At 42.7% G+C, this 17,584-nt stretch overlaps 1 protein-coding gene across 6 annotated transcripts in view; it reads left to right on the forward strand.

Moving 5' to 3' along the window:
- ap3b1a (adaptor related protein complex 3 subunit beta 1a) overlaps nt 1-17,584 on the forward strand; it is a 323,977-nt gene that overhangs the window by 27,368 nt on the left and 279,025 nt on the right. For all 6 annotated transcript variants that reach the window (XR_015077649.1, XM_085982440.1, XM_085982449.1 and 3 more), the window contains exon 2: nt 16,245-16,320. Coding sequence is in view for 5 of the 6 variants with exons in the window: in XM_085982440.1 (XP_085838566.1) it covers nt 16,245-16,320 (76 nt within the window). In the remaining variant the exon portion in view is untranslated. The remainder of the gene's footprint in view (nt 1-16,244; nt 16,321-17,584) is intronic.

Consider the following 17,584-nt stretch of genomic DNA (forward strand, 5'->3'; position numbering starts at 1 on the left):
TGTTCCCCGACATCTCTTGGAGTTTTTGTGTCCTCCTTTGTGAAGACAGAACCCAAGTATGTATTTAATTGGTCTGCCATGTCTTTGTTCCCCATTATAAATTCCCCTGATTCTGACTGCAAGGGACCTACGCATGACTTTACCAATCTTTTTCTCTTCACATATCTATAGAAGCTTTTACAGTCAGTTTTTATGTTCCCTGCAAGCTTACTCTCGTACTCTATTTTTCCCCCTCTTAATTAATTCCTTTGTCCTCCTTTGCTGAATCCTAAACCGCTCCCAATCCTCAGGTTTGCTGCTTTTTCTGGCCAATTTATGTCCTCTCCTTGGATCTTATGCTACCCCTAATTTTCCTTGTTAGCCAATGTTGAGTCACCTTTTTTGTTTTATTTTTATGCCAAACAGGGATGAACAAATTCTGTAGTTCATCCATGCGATCTTTAAATGTTTGCCATTGCCTATTCACCGTCAACCCTTTAAGTAACATTCCCCAATCCATCCTAGCCAACTCGCACCTCATACCATCGTAGTTTCCTTTATTTAAATTCAGGACCCTTGTCTCTGAGTCAACTACTTCACTCTCCATCTTAATGAATTCTAGCATATTATGATCGCTGCTCCCCAAGGGGCCACGCACAACAAGATTGTTAATTAATCCTTTCTCATTACATAATACCCAGTCTAAGATGGTCTGATCTCTGGTTGGTTCCTTGACATATTGGTCCAGGAAACCATCCTGTATACACTCTAGGAATTCCTCCTCCACAGTATTGTTACTAATTTGGTTAGACCAATATATATGTAGATTAAAGTCACCCATGATAACTGATGTGCCCTTATTGCATGCATCTCTAATTTCCCGTTTAATGCCATCCCTGTTAGGTCTGTGTGTTATAGTGAGAATTACTACACAGACCACAAGAGTAAATTCAACAGGTCTTTACTGGTTGGAGGTCGGACTATACTGAATACAATATTATTACACTGTGCTTATATACCGGTGTGGTCCCCACCGGTATTACGTATACAGCAGCCAAAGAAAGTAGTACCTTAAGGTGGACCAGGCTTAAGTTCTCTTAAGGTGGAGCAGGTTACATACACCACAATCCCAACCTCAGCATTACTGTTTGGGGGTCTGTATACAACTCCCACTAACGTTTTCTGCCCCATGGTATTTCTCAGCTCTACCCATACAGATTCCACATCAGAGCTAATATCCTTCCTTACTATTGTGTTAATCTCTTTTTAACCAGCAATGCTACCCTACTGCCTTTTCCTTTTTGCCTGTCCTTCCTGAATATTGAATACCCCTGGATGTTGAATTCCCAGCCTTGGTCACCCTGGAGCCATGTCTCTCTAATCCCAATTATATCGTATCTGTTTACATCTATTTGCGCAGCTAATTCATTCACCTTATTACGAATGCTCCTCGCATTAAGTCACAAAGCCTTCAGGCTTGTTTTTTTTAACACTCGTAGACCTTTTAGAATTATTGTTTACTGCGGCCATGTTTGATTTGCACCCTTGATTTCTCTGACTGCCACTTTTGCTTTTCTCCTTCCTGTCTTTTGCTTCTATCCTTGCTTCCCTTTCCTCTGTCTCCCTGCACAGGTTCCCAACCCCCTGCCATTTTAGTTTAAACCCTCCCCAACAGCACTAGCAAACATTTCCCCCTAGGACGTCGGTCCCGGTGCAAACCGTCCAGTTTGTACTGGTCCCACCTCCCCCAGAACCGGTTCCAATGTCCCAGGAATTTGAATCCCTCCCCCTTGCACCATTATTCATCTGACATATCCTTCTCTTTCTACTCTGACACGTGGCACTGGTAGCAATTCTGAGATTACAACCTTTTGCGGTCCTATTTTTAAATTTACCTCCTAACTCCCTATATTCAGCTTTTAGGACCTCATCCCGTTTTTTACCTATATGCACCACGACAGCTGGCTGTTCACCCTCCCCCTCCAGAATGCCCTGCAGCCGCTCCGAGACATCCTTGACCCTTGCACCAGGGAGGCAACATACCTTCCTGGAGTCTCGTTTGCGGCCGCAGAAACGCCTATATTCCCCTTACAATCGAATCCCCTATCACTATAGCTCTCTCGCTCTTTTTCCTCCCATCGTGTGCAGCAGAACCACCCACGGTGCCAGGAAGTTGGTTGCTGCTGCCTTCCCCCGATAAGCCATCCTCCCCAACAATATCCAAAGCGGTATATCTGTTTGAGAGGGGGATGGCCACAGGGGACCCCTGCACTACCTGCCTGTGCCTAGTGCTCTGCCTGGCGGTCACCATTCCCTTCCTGCCTGTGCAGCTTTTACCTGCGGTGTGACCAACTGATTAGACGTGATATCCACGACGTCCTCAGCATCATGAATGCTCCAGTATGTATCCATTTGCAGCTCCAGCGCCGCAATGCGGTCTGTCAGTAGCTGCAGCTGGATACACCTCCCACACATGGTCATCAGGGACACAGGAAATGTCCCTGATTTCCCACATAGTGCAGGAGGAACATGCCACGGGGCAGAGCTGTGCTGCCATGACTTACCCTTTAATTAATTTAAATTAAATCAATACCACCAATTGTACTACAATTAAATGATATACTCAAGGGCCCTTGTTTCCTAGCACTCCCCGCTACACAACAGAGACCTTAGAAACTATAACCACAAAATTAAGACCTTCTAAACTTTATAAACTATAAACCTTAACTGTCAAACTATAGAGTAGTATAAATACTCACCCAGTCAGCTGCTTCCTGCTGCCCACGTCACGTTTTGAATCGTGACTTGGCTCTGGAACACCGCCGCCGGTCTGCAAGATTGGTAAGCCTCTGTTTAATAAAAAAAAAGCCTGCGAAAGTGAGTTTAAATACTCACTGAAGCTCCGCTCTCCCCGCTCCTGACACTGGCCTGTGGGGGGGGAAAAAAAGCCTGCGACTTGTATTTATATAGCGCCTTTAATGTAGTGAAATGTCCGAAGGCGCTTCACAGGAGTATTAAAAGACAAAAAATTTGACACGGAGCCAAATAAGGAGACATTAGGGCAAGTGACCAAAAGCTTGGTCAAAGAGGTAGGTTTCAAGGAGCATCTTAAAGAAGGAAAGAGACGTAGCGAGGCGGAAAGGTTTAGGCAGGGAATTCCAGGGCTTGGGGCCCAGGCAACAGAAGGCACGGCCACCAGTGGTTGAGCGATTATAATCCAGGATGCTCAAGAGACCAGAATTAGAGGAGCGCAGATATCTCTGGGTGGCTGGCGGGGGGGTTGTGGGGCTGAAGGAGATTGGGGATAGGGAGGGGCGAGGCCATAGAGGGATTTGAAAACAAGGATGAGAATTTTGAAATCGAGGCGTTGCTTAACTGGGAGCCATTGTAAGTCAGCGAGCACGGGAGATGGGTGAACGGGACTTGGTGCGAGTTAGGGCACGGGCTGCCGAGTTTTGGATGACCTCCAGTTTACATAGGGTAGAATGTGGGAGGCCAGCCAGGAGTGCGTTGGAATAGCCAAGTCTAGAGGTAACAAAGGCATGGATGAGGGTTTCAACAGTAGACCTGTATAAGCTTCTGTCATGTACCAAAAAAAAATATTGGCTTGCAAATAACCTTACCATGGGTTTGTATGGTTAAATGATACTGTAACATTTTAAACTGTAAATTTCAGTTAAACCACCAGATGGTGCCGATTCATTGCAGAATCCAAGAAAGGGACTACTCCAGCACAAGATCCTACAGTAGTCTCCTTGAATATACACTTTAAGCAGGAAGCCAATTCTATACTTTTTTTAAATTGATAAAAAGTGATACCTGGAAGTGCTGGGCTTCTGATTACGGATGGCAGCCAGGGTTAGGCAACTTGTCATGTCCTGTTTCAGCACATGCATCCTTGGAAATGCACAAGATGATTTTCTTAATCAGAGAGCCAGCTGCCTTCTCCTCCTGTTCTTTGACACCCCTCTGTTCGGTTTCTTTCCTCCTTGTCCTGAAGGTGGTGCTGACTTGTGCTGGACTGATTTTGTGGATGATGGCAGCCCAAGCTTTTCATTCTTTGTGTGAGCATAGATGTTGGCAGGCTATCTGATTGCAGGTAGATGCATTCTATTCTAGCTCCAGCCTTTGACGAAAATCCACATAAGCACACTTTTAGCTGGACATTCAGCTGGCATTTGTTTTTTTCTCTGTTGGCGCCGAGACCAATTGTGATGTCCTAACGTCTACTCTGACTGAGATCAACAAACTCGGTGCAGTCGTGGAACTGAACTTGGCTCCTCTTGGTCTGCATGGGTTAAGAGTTTGTTCCACTGTTTGATTCCTTCATCTGCTAGGCCAAAGAGGGAGGAAAGGGGCATGTTTAAGTTTGTAATCTCTTTAGGTTTTTTTTGGTTTTAAACTACACATGGAGTTGTCTTGATTTTTATTCCCCTCCTTGCAGATGAGCAGTCCAGGAGAGGTCTGGTGGGGCCACGTTTTAAAATCATAGCGACCTGAACATTCACTATCCAGAGCCTGAGAAGACGGGATAAATAACTAGTTAGAGAACGCTTTGAGGGTTGGCCAGTTATTGTTTGTTACAATGCTTGAATCAAACTAATACTCATCAATGAACTTCACTCCAACATAAGGTCAGAAATGGGGATGTTTGCTGATGACTGCAGAGTGTTCAGTGCCATTCACAACTCCTCAGATAATGAAGCAGTCCATGCCTGCATGCAGCAAGACCTGGACGACGTTCAGGCTTGAGCTGATAAGTGGCAGGTAACATTCACGCCACAGAAGTGCCAGGCAATGACTATCTCCAACAAGCGAGAGTCTAGCCACTGCCCCTGACATTCAATGGCAGTACCATCGCCGAATCCCCCGCCATCAACATCCTGGGGGTCACCATTGACCAGAAACTTAACTGGACCAGCCACATAAATACTGTGGCAACAAGAGCAGGTCAGAGGCTAGGTATTCTGTGGCGAGTGTCTCACCTCCTGACTCCCCAAAGCCTTTCTACCATTTACAAGGCACAAGTAAGGAGTGTGATGGAATACTCTCCACTTGCCTGGATGAGTGCAGCTTCAACAACACTCAAGAAGCTCGACACCATCCAGGACAAAGCAGCCGGCTTGATTGGCACCCCATCCACCACCTTAAACATTCACTCCCTCCACCACCGGTGTACTGTGGCTGCAGTGTGTACCATCTACAAGATGCACTGCAGCAACTCGCCAAGGCTTCTTCGGCAGCAGCTCCCAAACCCACGACCTCTTCCACCTAGAAGGACAAGGGCAGCAGGTGCATGGGAACACCACCACCTCCAAGTTCCCCTGTAAGCCACACACCATGCTGACTTAGAAGTATATCGCCAATCCTTCATAGTCGCTGGGTCAAACTCCTGGAACTCCCTCCCTAACAGCACTATGGGAGTACCTTCACCACACGGACTGCAGCAGTTCAAGAAGGTGGCTCACCACCACCTTCCCGAGGACAATTAGGGATGGGCAATAAATGCTGGCCTTGCCAGCGACGCCCACATCCCATAAAATGAATTTATTAAAAAAGCCCAGTGTGTACCTCTCCGCATTGCTCAGTCTAATTCATACTGAATGCAACAGAGGGTTTCAGAGGTCTTCATATGGGCATCACTTTTATGCAGGTATATTTATCATCTGCACTACCCTGATAGAGATGTAAGGGGATGAGTTCAAATATTTAACAAAAGAAACTAAATCCCAAAACAAAAAAAAAAACAACGATCATCTTTTTGCATCCAAAGGATTGCATACATCATTATACCTGCAATCAACTACAACCTTTCTCCGCACTATTTCATGGCATGTGCTTGGTTATTAAGAGTACTGTAATAAAGCAGTCCTGATTTTTAAAATTCAGACCATCCTTGGTTCTCTTTCTCATGATGGATCAATTGAAGCCTTTAATGTGGGTTGAAATTACAATTGTCTTTTTTCAAATTTTTGAAAATGAACATGGTTGTACAAGCAGCCAAATGAAAGAGTAATCCACCATGGACGCCTTTGACACGGACATTTCACAATATTCTGCTTGGCAGGTTTTCATGACCAAATATTTTGGTTTCCCAGTAGATCTACAAACTGAACGATTTGAGCTTCAAGAAGTGCCAACCTAGTGTAAAACCCTGTACCAGCACTGTAATTGAAGTTGTGGTGTGCTCTAAAGTTCATCTTAATGCCACTGTCATTCTGCAAGTCATGGTTACTGTGCTAGAATGTGAAACCATGAAATCGTTGTACCTATATAAATGCAAGTTGTTGTATTTAATAAAACCACTTTGTTTCTTGTTACATTTCTAAGCTTCTCTATGCAATTGACCCGTGTTTTACAAAAATTAAATGTTGTGAATGATAAAGTATGATGTGGAAAATGTTCTTGTTGAATATTCTAATTTGGAGCTGTTAAACTGTTTGTTTACCTCCTGCCATTGGCAGGAGGACGTGAGGAAGAACTTTTTTACGCAGCGAGTGGTAATGACCTGGAACTCGCTGCCGACGAGGGTGGTGGAAGCAGAGACGATCAATGATTTCAAAATAAAATTGGATCGGCACTTGAGGGAAATAAACTTGCAGGGCTACGGGGGTAGAGCGGGGGAATGGGACTGACTGGATTACTCTACAGAGAGCCGGCACGGACTCAATGGGCCGAATGGCCTCCTTCTGTGCCGTAATGACTGACTATGTATCGACCCCATTTAGGTTCTTCTCGGCAAAGAGATTACTTTCCTTCCATACAATACTTAATGACTAGAGATTTTGCTCCTTTAAGTTGTTGCTCTAATATAATTGTTCAGACAAAGTAAAATAAAAGTATTTGTAAAGCTATGACTTAATTTCATAAATAATCCTTGCTGAATGAGTTTGCAAGTTGGTGGCTGTTTTTCTATGGTACTTGAGTGACCATTGGCGTAGTGTCGATTATTAAAATGATTGTGTTGCTTACAATGTTTACTGCCTCCTTTCCTGCTCAATTGGGAATAAAATTCCTTTGGTGCTTCACAACATTCTAAGTATTGAAATTTTCAGAGACTGTTCAAAATAAATGTTCGAAACTCACCCCATGAAGAAAAATTAGAAAATATATCCATCTTTGTGAATATGTTGAATATTTCATGGGAATTAACTTGGGCATGTTACAAAATGTAATATTAAACATAATCTATCTTGTATAATTTGTTAGAAATCATGGGTACAACTAGTGACCTGTGGGATACAAATCATATCCAATGGGTCTTAGCACCATGTTATGTTTTATCACAATAAACATGATAGACATCAATTTGCGACGATATTGAGCCTGTGGTGTGTGTTGAGCAAACCATTGAGCTTTTCTATGTACAAGGAAAGTATAAGAACATAAGAACTAGGAGCAGGAGTAGGCCATTTGGCCCCTCGAGCCTGCCCCGCCATTCAATAAAATCATGGCTGATCTGATCTTGGCCTCAAAGCCACTTTCCCGCCCGCTTCCCATAACCCTCGACTCCCCTGTAGCTCAAATATCTGTCTATCTCTGCCTTGAATATATTCAATGACTCCACCTCCACAGCTCTCTGGCGTAGAGAATTCCAAAGATTCACGACCCTCTGAGAAGAAATTCCTCTCCATTTTAAATGGGCGACCCCTTATTCTGAAACTATGCCCCCCTAGTTCTAGATTCCCCCACGAGGGGAAACATCCTCTCTGTCAAGCCCCCTCAGAATCTTGTATGTTTCAATAAGATCCCCTCTCATTCTTCTAAACTCCAGTGAGTATAGGCTCAACCTTTCTTCATAAGACAAGTTTTACACGACTGTTTAGGATTAGTAACTGAAATCTCATTCAGCTAATTTCCCCCATCCTCCCATCCCAGATTAGCAAGAGTTGCAGTATAAAGAACTACAGTCAAAATGCCTTTAACATAATTAAAAGGGGCTTCGATTTCTGATTGAAGCAGACTTCCATTCACTAATGGGGTGTATTGGGCACTGTCAAATACATAATTAAAAGCATCACAAGGAATACAGAAGAAAGTATTTGTACTGCTCAAAAACTAATTTGAATTAATGTGCATTTGAATACATTACCACTGAAATGGCTTTAACAACGACAACAGCAACTTGCATTTATATAGCACCTCCAACATAGTAAAACGTCCCAAGGTGCTTCACAGGAGTGTTGCCAAACAAAATTTGACACTGAGCCACCTGAGAGATTCGGACAGGTGAGAGGTAGGTTTTACAGAGCACCTTAAGGGAGGACCGAGAGGTAGCGAAGCGGCGAGTTTTAGGGAGGGAATTCTAGAATGTAGTGAGAAAGTGGGCAACGTGCTTAATAACCCCTGGCAGTGCTGTTTTTATGGCTAAGTTGCATGGTGATGACTAACCTTTTCAAGCATTTCCATAACTGGATTTTGTGGAGTGACAAACTGTTGATGAATAGAAATCTCCATACAAGGCCTACCTTTTTTAATTGGTTACTTGCTAAATTTGGGTAACATCTCTTGCATATGTGGTACGAAATAAAACAACTTGGTAACGAACCACATATGGTTAACATAGAAACATAGAAAAATAGAAGCAGGAGTAGGCCATTCAGCCCTTCAAGCCTGCTCTGTCATTCAATATGATCATGGCTGATCCTCTATCTCAATACCATATTCCTGCTCTTCCCCATACCCTTTGATGCCTTTTGTGCCGAGAAATCTATCCATCTCCTTAAATATATTCAGTGACTTGGCCTCCACAGCCTTCTGTGGTAGAGAATTCCACAGGTTCGTCACCCGCTGAGTCAAGAAACTTCTCATCTCAGCCCTAAATGTCCCACCCCATATCCTGAGACTGTGATCCCTCGCTCTAGAGCCCCCAGCCAGGGGAAACATCCTCCCTGCATCCAGTCTGCCTTGCCCTCATTAGGCCAATGAATGGATAAACGTGTCCTAATTTAGATCTCCAGGGTAATAATTGCCTGCAATCTCACCCGCCTCTGCCCCAATCTCAGCCCATCTGCAGCTGAAACCCTCATCCATGCCTTTGTCGCTTTCATACTTGACTATACCAATGCTCTCCTCCCCAACCGCCCATCACCACCATCTATAAACTTCAGCTGACCTAAAACTCTGCTGCCTGTATTCTATCTCCTACAAGATCCTGCTCACCTATCATCCCATCCTCACTAACTTACACTGGCTCCCGCTCTCTCAACGTCTGCATTTAAAATTTTTTTATCCTTGGGTTTAAATCCTTTCATGGCCTTGCCCACCCCAGATCCTTCACTTGTGATTATTGCACACATGAACGGAACATCTTGGGAATAGCACCGATGAGAAGAGGGTACTTGGCCCTATCTAGCTCATTCCAAATGTGAGATTCCTCACTCAAATCCAAATCTGTACACATACACCCACACCCCTTTCTGAATTAAACCCTGTTCAGCTTCTTTTCATAATGGCCCAGAAATTCGGGTCGGAGGCTTCCCGCGGGTGCAAGCCCCCGACCTGCATTTACCTAGCGCGCCGGCCGTTGAGCTGTGGGCCCGCGTGGGATTCCGATCCTGGGCCTGCTCCAGCTGCCGGCGCGCAGTGCTTGCGTATCCCGGGGCGCAGTTAGTTTGATGCGTCCCCTGGGATCACGTGGGCCATAGAGAGCCAATGGTAGCAGGGAATGCCCATTCATAAAATTGACAGGAAGAGCTGTCAGAACTATAAATACTATAAGCCCCAAAAATCACAAATTAAAATTTTTTTTTTTTAATCACAGTTTTAAAATAACTAAATTACATAAAATAACTATTTTTAAAAATAATTTAAATTTTTGATAAAATTAATTACATTTTCTAACGGGGCTAAAAATAAACTTACCTTTCTTTAAAGTATTTAAAAATAATAAACCTGTTTGAAAAAATGTTTTAATTTTAATTAATTCACCACTTACCTTGTTAAAAGCAGGCCTTGCATCTGCTTTTTACATGTGTAACTCCTGGAGCTTACCCTCCCGGAGAAACCTGGGAAAAAAACGTAAGTTCCATGCGCACGCGCTGCCTCTCCGGCGCACGCGTTCGACCTCTGAACCCCTTCCTTTAAGGGAACGGAAGTTCCAGTTTCCCGTGCATGCGCAGTTCATGCACAAAACCGGCACTTCCGTTGGGCCTACAGGCGAGTGCCCCGTGCGTACTCAGCCGTGGAGACCCGAATTTCTGGTTTCCATTCATTGTGCTTAGAGACTTCATGCCATGAATTCACAACTAAAATGAACTGTGGCTTAACCCACACACTATTCTGTTTTTTTTTTAAAGCTTTCAATTCAACACAGATAATTTCCCAGTTTCCAACTTATTTTCTTCAGCTGCTTTTATACTGTGTGAGATCCATGTTAGTGGCACCGTCTCCTGCTGCACAGTGGTCATATGGCCAGCTGCAACCCAAAAGTAGGCTTTGCTCTGGTTCACTCAAGCCAGCAGCCAGAAAGGCAGGGTACAAATTCCCAACAAATTAATTTCCAAATTGCAGCTGCTAACTGCACAAGGTTTTGCACGTGGGGAGCCAGTGCCATCGGCACATGTCTTGGAGCAATATAAAAGCAGATATACGCTTCCTAAAAGGCCCATTCCTTCTGCAGTCTGCCATTCCCTTCTGTGTCTCTCAATTACCAAACATTGCCTACAAAAACTGGCCCCGAGGGAACTTGAATTCAGAAGTTCTTAATACACCCAACACTTTTAACTTGAAGATAAGTCAATTTGTCTCCACCCTTCTTGAAGTGACAAGTTGTAATTAAAGAAGTTAAAATATTATTCACCCCAACAATTCTCTTTATAGCCTCCAGTTTAAGCGAATCCTTGCTGCTCTCCAGCATCTGATCCAATAATGCCACTAAAATAGATAGTTGAAAAGCAGTAACACACAAACACTTGACTTCCAAACAGCAAGCTCTGCGAATGCAAAATGAGTTACAGTATTAAACATGTAATTGGAGCACTGGTTGGGAAACCTAATTATAAAAGTGGGAAGTATTTAAGGGAGTGGTGAAGTTGCAAAGTTCACTCTAGTTTAAATAAAAGGATTTAATGGCAGTGAAAGCCATGAATGTGAAGAGAAGTATTTGGGGTGAGCAGAAGGATGTGAAAATGTGCACGGAATCTGGTACTGGCAGGAATGGGGTACATTATAGTGAGCAAAATCAAGCTAAAGATGGCAGAGTGAAGGGAAGCATTCAGCATTGTAAATTAAGGTTTCACAGATAGTGATAAAAGGTGGTGGGGGAATTTAAATGATTCAGGGAAGCTATAATTCTGAACCTAGGAGAGGTTTGTTAAACTCTGGTGTATGATTTGAGTGCAACTGGATGAATTCAGCTCACAAAGATGTTAAAAGTTTGTAGTTACCCAAGTTCGCATGTTTAACTATACAAGTTGAATGAAGCAACATTTGTGCAGTTTCTTGTGGGTGTGAAACTGGGCGAGGGTGTACCCCTGTACTGTGAAACTGGTTAAACTGGCTCTTCTAAGGATTTGCTACTTGTACAGATAAAACAAGTAAAGATTCAGAGATAGCCCTCATTACTAATAGAGCTGAATAAACCTGGCCTTTACTAGTTAGCACATGGTTATCAATTATTTTTATCTAAAAATTTTGTTCCACCTTTGGTAGGCTGCAAAGGTAGTACCCATTTCAAATCATACATTCTGCCATTAATTTTATACCTGAGACTACTTGGGAAGCAGAAATGTAGACTTGGTTTAAAGCAGTTTCTCTGCAGTATAGGTTAAGGAGCGGGAAGATGAAAAACTGCATGCCAAACTGCGCTTGTTCAAAGTTTGCGTGGTGACCAGTTTGTCCTTCTACACCTCCTGTGCATAGCAAAATAGGAAAATCTCCCTGGAACTAAAATTACTGAAGGGTACTTGAAAGCAACATTATGCCTTGATATCATTCTAAACAACCTTTGTAAACTCACTTAAAGCCGCCACACCTCTGCTTCGTATCTTAGCCTGTTGAATCAGTGTGTTTACTGATGGCAGCACCACCAGGCACCATTGCTTTTTTCCAAAAAGTCCAAGACCCAGTAAAAGAGGTAGTTTCAGGGAATTGCCAATGACTTAGCCAGTTTCTCTGAGTAGCTGAACCATGCAGACCACGATCCCAGGCTTAAATTCTAGGCTGTTGAGTTGTCTGAGTGGAGCCAATAGGGCCTCAGACCCTTTGAGCAAGGATGGTAAAAATCTGCCAACATTCCTACACTTTTGTCCGGAAGCCCTGCTGTGTGCATATTTGTAGATGCCTGTCAAGGGCAGGATTGGAGTTGGCTGTGATTAAATAGTCTGTCAAATCTCTCTCCTGAATAAATTTTGCATCATTTTTTACTGTTTGCAGGTGGAGCTTCATCCAAAATTTTTAACTAACAGATTGTCGCCCCTCTCGAGGGCTAATTATGCTCATTATGTCTGCAACCTTTTCAGAAGTTGAATGCAGAGTCATTGTATTAACTTATTCAAATATTCATCTATTGGAGTTGCAGATAACTCTGTTTTTTCTTTAGTGATAAAACCTTGCGTAAACACATTTTTAGTAGTTGCCTTGTTAAATAGGCGATCTCATACAATTGGTAGCCCACTGTACTGCTGGGAAAGTTCAACTATATTCCACTTGGTCCATGAAGTAACAATGGGCTAAGATCAGAACAGCTCCTTTGGAATATCTCTAGGGCAGTCATGTGGAGGAATTCCTCACATTTTGATCAAAAATACTGTCCAGATTCTTCCAAAGAAGATATGATTTCTGCTGAATTGGTCTTTTAATATTCAATGATGAGTCCTGCAATAACCAATTGAGTAAATGGTGAGGGAAGAAGTTAATGATTTATTTTTGTTCTTTCAAAATAAATGCTCCTTACACTGAGCACTCCTCTGGGATTGGCTGTGTTTACTCTGCCACTAAAGGAACAGTATTTTGAGTTATTTCCCAGATGGGTGGTGGTCACCCAGCATGCATACCGTTGAACTGAGCGGCTAGTCTGTTACAAAGGTACAAATGCAGCGCAGGAGCTGGAAGAGATGCATATGAAAGTGTTACCAGAGACGTTGTTGCTGTGACCTTTTCCCCCCTGGTTTGCTGATGTATCTATCCTGGAATATAGGGAGGATAAATTAAGGGAGGAACAAGAGGATAGGTAATGTCTCATAGTATGGAACTCCAGTAGGTATTGGTTTAGACTGAGAAGGAGAGCAGAACATTTTGAATAGGATGTGTTAACTTGGGAACTGCTTCAGATTTACAAAAATATTTTTCAGAAAATCTGTGTTTGGTTTATTAACTTCTATCAAATTACCCTATGTATTCATAAATTTAGTCTGCAGTACCTGTTGAACGAGTGTCAGTTTCCAGCCCACGTACCTGAGTGATAAAATACTCCTCGTCCACTTGCTATCTCTCGGGACCCGCTCTATCGGAGCTTGCAGTTTCTGCATGGCAGTATTGTGTTCATTCCCTGGCACTTTTGATGCAATTCGTTAATTGTTTGTTTTTATGGGGCAGTTCACTAGATTATTTTGAGTTTTAGTTTTCATTCTTAACACAGTATTTAAATTTTGCAAGTGTGTTTTTACACGCAATAACCTAGCAGAATATATCATTTTATACTTTGTTATATATGTATTTAAAACCGTGAAGCTTTAGAAGTCATAGATTCGGACAGGAAGAGGAGTTGTGACTGGAGTTCCATACTTGATTGTTAAGTGCTACTGCTCCTTGTTGATAGGAACAGAATGTTTATGAAGGGAAACAATTCCTAGATACGGGTGAGTGTTTTAATGGCGGTTACAGTGAAGTAATCCATTGGGAAATGTTTATTCTGTTACCAGCAGTCACCTGACTGACAAGCCAGCATGCCAGAGCATTGTACAGACTTGGTAATATCCCAGTAGGAGCTGGGTTTGGTCGATCTAAAATTAGGAGATTCATTCCAGGTTAGAGACTGATTTGCTGCAATGGCTGCAGTGAAGAATGTACTGGTGGTTGCAGATAGTCTTGAGCTGACGCTGAGTTCACAGAAGACTGCAGAAGAACAGGGGCTGACCGATATTAATAGTGGAAATGCACAGCAATTGATCGGGTATGTTTCAGCGTGCGAGTGTTAGTATTGTGGTTACGCTAAAGATAATGGCCTGGAGTTTCCGCTCAGTTGCGCTGGTTTTCCCTGCGTAATTTGGCCGAAATCGGCTTAACTGACGCCAAAGATTTTGGAATTTTAAGTGACGATTACGTCCAGCGCAACTCGAGTTTCCGCGATCTATTGCGTTAGTTTAAAAAAGTTGCACTAGAAGCTGGCCCCGCCCCCAAAACTGAACACACCCCCAGGGTGACTTAATTGCCATTGGGAGTTTCTGCTAATTGCGCCTGTTTGCGGGCCTTTGAGGGGGCTCTAAACATTAAGCTGGCTCCGTTGGGAGCAAGGACATTAATAGCAACCTTTTAAAAGCTTTTGAATGTGTAAATTTTTCATTTACTGAAACTGACTACTGTACGCCACTATAACTATGAAATGGTGAGGGGGGTGGTTGTGGGACTGAAGGAGATTAGAGATATGGAGGGGCTTGAAAACAAGTTGCTTAACTGGGAGCCAATGTCGGTCAGCAAGCACAGGGGTGATGGGTGAACGGGACTTGGTGCGAGTTAGCACACGGGAGGCAGAGTTTTGGATGACCTCAAGTTTATGTAGGGTAGAATGTGGGAGGCCAGCCATGAGTGTGTTGGAATAGTCAAGTCTAGAGGTAACAAAGGCATGCATGAGGGTTTCAGCAGCAGATGAGCTGAGGCAAGGGTGGAGACAGGTGATGTTACGGAGGTGGAAATAGGCAGTCTTAGTTATGCCACAGATATGTGGTCGGAAGCTCATTTCAGGGTCAAATATGACACCAAGGTTGCGAACAGTGTAGTTCAGCCTCCGACAGATGTTAGGGAGAGGGATGGAGTCAGTGGCTAGTGAACGGAGTTTGTGGCGGGGACCAAAAATAATGGTTTCTGTCTTCCCAATATTTAATTGGAGAAAATTTCTACGCATCCAGAACTGGAAGTCTGACAAGCAGTCTGACAATTTAGAGTCCGTGGAGAGGTTTAGAGAAGAGGTAGTGAGGTAGAGCTGGGTGTCATCAGCGTACATGTGGAAACTGATGGTTTTTGGATGATGTCGCCAAGGAGCAGCTTGTAGATGGGAAATAAGAGGGGGCCAAGGATCGATCCTTGGGGGACACCAGAGGTAATGATTCGGGAGCGGGAGGAGAAGCTGTTGCAGGTGATTCTCTGGCTATGATTAGATAAATAAGAATGGAACCATTAATTCAAATCATGCACTTGCTTGAGTGTTGCAGTAACTTGTATTTTTATTGTTCAGTTCTTTTAACTTCACTGCCAAAGTTGTTGAAAAAACAAATAATGGCTGAAAAAGCCAAAGTAAGCATTCCAGTAATTGCCTTAATTTATAAAGGCGTTTTGCTACTATTTTCATGCATAGCTACCTTAATTGGAATATGTTTTATGACAGAAAGGTAATGGAGGCCTTTACTTCTGCAGCCCTTCTTAGCTTTTAACTCAAGTATAAACAAAGCAAGTGACCATTCTTTTTGCCGAATCGTATTGCAAGTACTCTGTTAATTTGCAAATGACAATAAATACGTTTTTATAAGACTATGCGGTAACTCGAGGGTACTTCAGGTCTTGCATATATTTTTGTGTTTCAAGTTGAGGGTCGTGCTTGCATGTGGTAATTTTTTGATGGTAGAAAAATAGTAAGGACTTGAGGAAGGGTTTAAGCATTCTCCTTTTTTTATATAAAAGAAAATATACATAACCAGAAATGCCTTAATTTTAAACAAGTATAGATGACCTTTGAACAAAAATTACTCCTTTCGGATTTCATTCCCCATTATCCTATACTGTACTCTATTATAGACCTGTAGAAGATTGGAAATTGACTTTATAAAGCACTAGTTCAGGTGGTAACAGTTTCAACCATGTGTTTTGAAGACGGTCTACCTGGCTGGCAGATCTGCATGTTGGTTGCTTTTTCTTGAGTTTTTAAAATTTTAACTTGTAACATTTTCTTTGCACATTTATGGAACTCAGCAATAAGCATTTACTGTGTGTTTAATTTTCATTGTTTTGCTTTCCTGTGCAATTGAATATTCTGGATGTGAATAGTTGCAAACTGTAAAAATGTGCAGGAGTGATGTTTGTCCCCCTGATTTGTATCTTTTTTTTGTTTTCAGGAATGAAGATCTGCATCAGATGCTGGAGAGCAGCAAGGATTCGCTTAAACTGGAGGCTATGAAGAGAATTGTTGGGGTGAATAATATTTTAACTTCTTTAATTACAACTTGTCACTTCAAGAAGGGTGGAGACGAATTGACTTATCTTCAAGTTAAAAGTGTTGGGTGTATTAAGAACTTCTGAATTCAAGTTCCCTCGGGGTCAGTTTTTGTAGGCAAGGTTTGGTAATTGAGAGACACAGAAGGGAATGGCAGACTGCAGAAGGAATGGGCCTTTTAGGAAGCGTATATCTGCTTTTATATTGCTCCAAGACATGTGCCTATGGCACTGGCTCCCCACGTGCAAAACCTTGTGCAGTTAGCAGCTGCAATTTGGAAATTAATTTGTTGGGAATTTGTACCCTGCCTTTCTGGCTGCTGGCTTGAGTGAACCAGAGCAAAGCCTACTTTTGGGTTGCAGCTGGCCATATGACCACTGTGCAGCAGGAGACGGTGCCACTAACATGGATCTCACACAGTATAAAAGCAGCTGAAGAAAATAAGTTGGAAACTGGGAAGTTATTTGTGTTGAATTGAAAGCTTTATTAAAAAAAAAACAGAATAGTGTGTGAGTTAAGCCACAGTTCATTTTAGTTGTGAATTCATGGCATGAAGTCTCTAAGCACAATGAATGGAAATAATGGCCCAGAAATTCGGGTCTCCACGGGTGAGTACGCACGGGGCACTCACCTGTAGGCCCAACGGAAGTGCCGGTTTTGTGCATGCAGGGGAAACTAGAACTTCCGTTCCCTTAAAGGAAGGGGTTCAGAGGTCGAACGCGTGCGCCGGAGAGGCAGCGCGTGCGCATGGAACTTGTGTTTTTTTCCCCAGGTTTCTCCGGGAGGGTAAGCTCCAGGAGTTACACATGTAAAACGCAGGTGCAAGGCCTGCTTTTAACAAGGTAAGTGGTGAATTAATTAAAATTAAAACATTTTTTCCACAGGTTTATTATTTTTAAATACTTTAAAGAAAGGCAAGTTTATTTTTAGCCCTGTTAGAAAATGTAATTAATTTTTTCAAAAATTTAAATTATTGTTTAAAATAGTTATTTTATGTAATTTAGTTATTTTAAAAATGTGATTTAAAAAAAAAAAAAAAAATTTATTTAAAATTTTAGTGATTTTTGGGGCTTATAGTATTTATAGTTTTGACAGCTCTTCCTGTCAATTTTATGAATGGGCATTCCCTGCTACCATTGGCTCTCCATGGCCCACGTGATCCCAGGGGACGCATCGAACTAACTGCGCCCCGGGATACAGAAGCACTGTGCGCCGGCAGTTGAAGCAGGCCCAGGATCGGAA

This window comes from Somniosus microcephalus, chromosome 1 (assembly GCF_052327205.1).
Source record: "Somniosus microcephalus isolate GS21.2 chromosome 1, FLI_Smic_1.0, whole genome shotgun sequence".
Taxonomy (NCBI): Eukaryota; Metazoa; Chordata; class Chondrichthyes; order Squaliformes; family Somniosidae; genus Somniosus; species Somniosus microcephalus.